This window comes from Phoxinus phoxinus (assembly GCF_949152265.1).
Source record: "Phoxinus phoxinus genome assembly, chromosome: 9".
Lineage (NCBI taxonomy): Eukaryota > Metazoa > Chordata > Actinopteri > Cypriniformes > Leuciscidae > Phoxinus > Phoxinus phoxinus.
Window position 1 is genome coordinate 22828032 of NC_136884.1, and position 6898 is coordinate 22834929.

At 37.8% G+C, this 6898-nt stretch overlaps 1 protein-coding gene across 1 annotated transcript; it reads left to right on the plus strand.

Annotated features, from left to right (window-relative positions):
* The first annotated feature begins 833 nt into the window (after positions 1-833).
* Positions 834-6686, plus strand: LOC307003923 (chymotrypsinogen A-like). Its single transcript, XM_079622808.1, has 6 exons — positions 834-955; positions 2470-2490; positions 2598-2757; positions 4360-4628; positions 4746-4885; positions 5939-6686. The coding sequence occupies exons 1-6, from the start codon at positions 901-903 to the stop codon at positions 6221-6223; spliced, it is 930 nt and encodes a 309-aa protein (XP_079478934.1). The 5' UTR covers positions 834-900; the 3' UTR covers positions 6224-6686.
* The last annotated feature ends 212 nt before the right edge of the window (positions 6687-6898 follow it).

Below are 6898 nucleotides of genomic sequence, written 5' to 3' on the forward strand. Positions count from 1 at the left end.
CTCGGGCTACCAAGATGCCTTTCTGATGTAGGTCTCTTTGGCAAGACAAAGCTCCAGCTGCCCCTGCGTTCCATCAGCGGAGGATATAAGCAGGAGAAGGTGCGGTTGATCATGGAGCTAAGAGAGTCCACAGATCATCTGGTGAGAGCTGCGGACGCCCAGGTGTTAACCGGGAGAAAATGGAAGGCCAAGGAGGAGGTTGACCTGGCAATAAGTAGGCTGCAACACAGGGAAGTGGTTGGCAGAATACAGGATGGCCGGGCAGGCCTCGGTTGGGGACAGGCCCCCCTCTTCTGGTCGAACGGCTGTGGCTGAGAAGGAAGGCAAAGAGTTGGGGTCCAGTCTCCACCTAGGGCATCAGCAGGGGGTGGCAGGGAGAAACCCCCTGCCATCGCTCCGCCACCATGAGATGTACTGGGGTTAAAGGAGCGAAACATCCGTGACTGGTGGTCCCCAGCTGATGACCCATAAATGCCCTCCGTAGTGTTCCCCAACATGTACACCTTAGGTATACCTTAATCTCTTAGGCACTGGTGGAGGTGCGACAGGCAGAAATGCCCAGCAGGTTTCACCATCTACCTGTATTTTAAATGGGGGTAGAGTTCCCGACATACGTAATGTCACTTCTTGGAAACTTCTATTTTTACAGAAAGGGATCTGGTTTTACCAGTTGCATGACAGTAAATTCTTCAAATTTTTCAAAAAATGGTTGGGCCCACCCACATCCAAAACAAACGCCAATGAAAAACCTCAGAATAAGCTTTATGATTGAATCAGAGATAAACGTTATGGAGGGTGGGGCCAGAGGACCACTGATAAATGTGGCAGTACTTACTTTACATCTCATTAAACCTGACAGTTGAGGAAACAGCAGTAATATCACAGACCAGAAGATTAAGGATGAAGATTAACACAGCTTTGTGTATTGCCGGAACCATACTTCTCAACATAGCAGGTAAAATCTATGACACGAAAAAACTTAGATATGCATTTAATGAAGCGTTTAATAACTGACAATCAATTGAATTCCTAAAAACCTTTGAAAACACATACACAACAGACTTGACTAAATTGATGTTTCTCATGATACATCTAAAACCTTTGGATCTAAAGATTTTTGGTTAAATTCTTGAAATTGCTTTTGTAGTTATCTTTTATAAGCTAAAAGATAGTTTTGATTTGTTTAATATTATAATTTTGGTCTCTTTATAAATCCCATACTTTTAAAATAGTGATAAAAACAATAAAAATTAATAGTGTCCAAACGTTTGACTGTCTATTATATTACTGTTTTACGATTGTAAGTATACCGTTTATTACAATAATTGTAATATTTTGATATTTCAATAATAAATATTTTATTTAAAATTACAACTAGCTAACAGTTTATAACTAGATTTTTTTTTCATATATTGATTTAAATTGCTATATGTCTAAAATCAAGTCAAGTCAAGTTTAAAAAAAAGTTTTAAAAGCATATTTATATCAATTATGGAAATTCAACTATAAGGACTGTTCCGATTATGCTGTAACACAGCTCTAAATGACAATAGTGTCATTATTTAAAATTATACAATCTGTCAAATATGATAATATTAATCATTATTTTAAATTAAAATAATAGTCCATGTTTCATAAGTAATGGCATGATACACAAAAATATTTAATATTTAATGCATTTTATACACTACAGAAATGTAGTTTTTTTTTGTCTTGTTTCCAGTCTAAATATCTTAAAATTCTTTAAAAAGAAGCATTTACTAGATAAGTAGAATGACATAAGAAATTCCTGAAAAATTATGGGCTGGTTTTCTGAAAAAAAAAGAAAAAAAACTGAAAACTGTTTGCTGAAAACTAGCAAAATGATCTGCCATTGGGGTAAGAAAAATAATTTGTTTTCCGAATGTTTCATTGTTTTCCATTTGAATCAAGATTTTATTTTCTTACCCCATTGGCAGATATTTTTTCTTATTTTAAGCAAAAAGTTTGTTTTAAGCAAAATGCTTCTTGATTTAAGAATTTTTTAGATATGTGGACTGGAAACAAGACAAAAATACTACGGTAAGTAAGAAAAGCATTTTTAGCAGTGTAGTCTTTTATACATTGAAACTTCAGTATCTGTCAAAAACGGACAACTTGTAATGCAGAAGTATTTTCTGTAAATGAGATGCAGTTCTGTTACGTAGCATAAACTTTCAGTGAGAAAGCATAATGTAAGCCTGCTGCAAATTTACATACACACTGCATGTAAAACTGGCCAAATTTAGTTAAGATGATTTTATTCATGTCATTACTATGAAATAATTCAACAAGGATTTTGACAAAAAATCCATAAATACCATTATTCAGGTGAAGGTTTTATCTTGTTTTCATGCCAATAGTGTGTGCCAGCACTGATGTAAGAGTATAACAGTAACTGTTTATCAGCTCTGTACAAATTACTGTTTACTTTGTCTTTGTCCCACACAGGTTCCCTCTGCCAGTTAGATGGTAAGTTGTCGTAATGAGCATAAAACTCTTGTTCCACGCACAATGTTTCTTCTATGTCTGTGAGGCATTTTAACAAGGAATTCTCATATTACCTTTTCTCTCATTAGTATGTGGTCAAGCCCCCCTCAACAACAAGATTGTTGGAGGGGGGGATGCAACAGCAGGGTCTTGGCCGTGGCAAGTCAGCATTCATGCCAGCCAGCATATCTGTGGTGGGAGTCTAATCAATAAAGACTGGGTTGTATCTGCAGCTCACTGCTTCAAGGAGTATGTTGGCATCTTAAATTAAGCTTAAAGGGATAGTTCACCCAAAAATGAAAATTATCCCATGATTTACTCACCCTCTAGTGCATTCTTCTTTCAGACGAATACAATCGGAGATATATAAAAAAATGTCCTGGCTCTTCCCAGCTTTATAATGGCAGTAAGTGGTTGTTTCTGTTTTGAAGTCCATAAAAGTACATCTATCCATCATAAAAGTGCTCCACACGGCTCCGGGGTGTTTATAAAGGCCTTCTGAAGTGAAGCGATGCGTTTTTGTAAGAAAAATATCCATATTTAAAAGTTTATAAAGTAAAATAATGTAATATATATATATAAAATAACATAGCGTAGCTTCCGGCCAAACACAGTCTACTTGCGCCTAAAGCGCAACTTGTGACGCCAGAAGTAGCGTAGTGCATCATGGCGTAGCGTATCAGCAGTATGTCAAATTACTCGCATAAGTTGCGCTTTACACTTAAGTGGACTCCGTGGGCCCTATTTTAACGATCAAGTGCACTTAGAGCGTGTCTGAATCCACTTTTACTAGTTTAATGATGGGGAAAATGGTCGGCGCACCAGACGCATGGTCTAAAAGGGTTGTCCCTATTCTCTTAATGAGTACACATAACGTTTAACATGCAATAAACCAATCAGTCCCTTTAAAAGCCAATTTGCTATTTACATGGCGGAAAGACTTGAACTTTGCTTCAGAGAGGAAACGGATCTGTTTGTGCGCGAGGAATGCGCGCAAGCAGATCATCTACCAGGACAGGCCAGATTACACCATATCTTTATGTACTTAATATTAATCCTTAACATTGTGATCCTTTTATTTTTAATATTTGGCTGCTGCGTGTCCCTGTTTGTGCAATAAGCAGAGTGTACACACGTTGTGGACCCGCCTATAGGCGCACATTACTAACGCGCTCTTTAAATAACAAAAAAATAAATACTGCGCCATTGACTTTAGACCAGGTTTCTGTTGGTCAGTGACGCAGTCTATTTCAGTTTCCTCAAAATAGCAACACGCCAACAATGCGCCTGAACACACCTCGTTTTCAGACAAGATGATGCCCATGGGCGCATAATTGGGCGCAAATGCATTTTCTATTTAAACAACGTGGCGCAGGACGTAATAATGATAACTGCGTCAGGCTGAAACTAGCAAAAAACACTTGCGTCGCACCTGGCACTGCATTGCGCCGTGTGTATGATAGGGCCCCGTATGTTCGTTTGGCCGGAAGCTAGATATTTTACTTTTAAAAAGTTTTAAATATGGATATTTTTCTAATATACAAATGGATCGCTTCACTTCAGAAGGCCTTTATTAACCCACCAGAGCCGTGTGGAGGTCTTTTATGATGTATGGATGCACTTTAATGGACATCAAAACAGAAACGGCAATTCACTGCCATTATAAAGCTTCGAAGAGCCAGGACATTTTTTAATATAACTCCGATTGTATTCGTCTAAAAGAAGAATTTCATACACCTAGGATGACTTGAGGGTGAGTAATCATCGGCTCAGTTTTGTGTCAACTATCACAACAAGATACAATTGTAAATTGATAATAGTGGGATTAAAGTATACTTTTTCTATTTAAAGCTATGGTGCATCTGACATTATGATATACTTGGGGCGTCAGAGCCAATCGGGCTCAAACCCTAATGAGATATCCAGGACAGCGAGTCAAGTTATCAAACATCCTGACTATAACAATCTCAAGATGTCCAACGACATAGCACTGGTCCAGCTCTCCTCTTCTGTGAATTTCACTGATTACATTAAGCCAGTCTGTCTGGCGGCTGCTGGTAGTGTATTTGCTGGAGGGACAGAGAGCTGGGTGACTGGATGGGGAACGCTACAATCTGGAGGTGAGTGAATATTTGCTTGTCAATTAACTGAACACAAACAATACTGTAACCCTCAACAATTTACCTAGAAATATTTTTTAAAAGCTGTAAAAATATATCCTCTGATCTATGTCACAGGCGAGGGTTCAGACATACTGCAGGATATTATGTTACCAATTGTGAACAACAGTGCCTGTAATAAGGCTTATGGAGCGGGCATCACAAGTGAAATGATTTGTGCTGGATTTTTAAATGTGGCAGGAAAAAGTTCATGTCAGGTAAGAAATCAATCATTCATTTTAACCCATCTAAAACAATTTACAAAACGTATCTCGAGTTTTTGGTCACCTGCACACTTCACACTGCCAACTTATTTGCTTAGTTAAACTCAGTCTTTACTCCACTGATCATGAACTCATACACTACAACTGCTTTTTACTACACCTTATCTGCAGAGAAGTTGCAGTCCCAGACTATTATAAGGGATAGTTCACCCAAAAATGAACATTTGATCTTAATTGACTTACCCTCAGGCCATCCAAGATGTAGGTGACTTTTATATTCTTCAATAGAGAATACTTCAATAAAGAAGACTTTTAGATGAAACCGTGGTCCTTGGTGAGTCATAAAATCACTGGCTACATTATTTTGAGAGTCAAACAGCAAATCATCATCGGCAGTCCGTAGTGTATCGACGATGACTGTCTGGATTGCAGGCTCTCATGTGGGCTTGACAAAATTGATACCCATGGCTCCTGACGACACATCAAGGTCTTATGAAGCTAAACCCTTAGTCTGCAATAAAACGGAACATTATTTACAATATTACTACCGGTAATCCATAGCCTCAGGCAAACGGTCTGGAGCGCATTTACGAGAGTGATGATGCAAAGCAATTAGTTATTTTTAGGGAACTGGATGAAATATTTCACCAAATTGGACTGAGCTGTCTGAAACAGTTTGCAGCTCGAGTCAGCACAGATCTACAAGTTACTTGATCAAAACTCAGTCACTGACTCCAAATAAGCTAAAATACCGGCGTATATGATCCTATGATGCTGGTTTTTGCCAACTGATTCAGTGCTCCAGTTACTCCAACAGTACACTGAATGTACTACTTTTTTAATTCAAGATGACATGAGAGAAACACTAAACGCTTCCACTGCAATTTCTTTTACAAAATGTACGCTGGCCTCAGGAAAAAAAAACATTTGGTGGACACACGGCCGGCATACTTTTACCATTGAGCTACACTGTTGTTTACTTGTGCCTGTAACAATTGTTCACTGTATATTGTCAGAAATATAAATGCTGAATGTTTGTCAATACAGGGAGACTCTGGAGGTCCAATGGTCAGTAGGAACAACTCCCGGTGGATTCAGTCCGGCATTGTGAGTTTTGGTGCAGAACGATGTGATGACCCCAAATATCCCAGTGTGCTCGCCAGAGTTTCTCAGTTCCAGAACTGGATCAACTCTTACATGGGCAGCAACCCTCCTGGATTTGTTATGTTCAACTCCGGTGGATTAAGAAGTTCACTCAACCTTCTTTTGTTTGCCATTTCTCTCATATTCTCCATCATTCCTTTTACCTTCTCCCTGTATCTCTCTTCCTAAAGATAGTTTGAACAGTAATTCTCATGGTTCTTTGATGAAGATGACCATTGTGCTGTACATGCTCTCACACAGAGGTGAAAAGAGCAGTTATATTGTTATTTTTGTCATTTATTCTTTATCTTTTCAATAATGTACTATCTATTAGCTATCCTATCCTAGCTAGCTACTAAACTATCCTATTGACATTATAAGAGCATAAATTAATGAAGTTCAGCATGCTTGTGTCCTTGTGAGATTCAGGATGTTTGCATAACTGGTTGAGATCGACTGATATTGTTTGTTTTATAACAATACCGGTTATTTGTTTGTTTATATGTCTGATAACCGATATGCATCTGTCTGCAATGTGATCAGGGATACTGGTTGTTGAAAATGTAATCAAATACCATGTTGTAATCAAACTATCTTAACAGAATAAATGCAAGAGAAAGAACTGACTTGGGAAAGGTTCTCTCTCTTTCTCTCTCTTAACATAATAAAAAACTTTACTTTTGATCAATTTCTATCCTTGCTGAATGAACTTATTAATGTCCTCAAAAAATATATTGACTCCAAACTTTTAAACAGTACAACTGTTCAACATAATAAAACATGTTTTTTGAGCATCAATTAAAAAAAGTTACACATAGGTTCAAAGTGGACAAAAACACACACATTTATATTTGTTTCCACTTT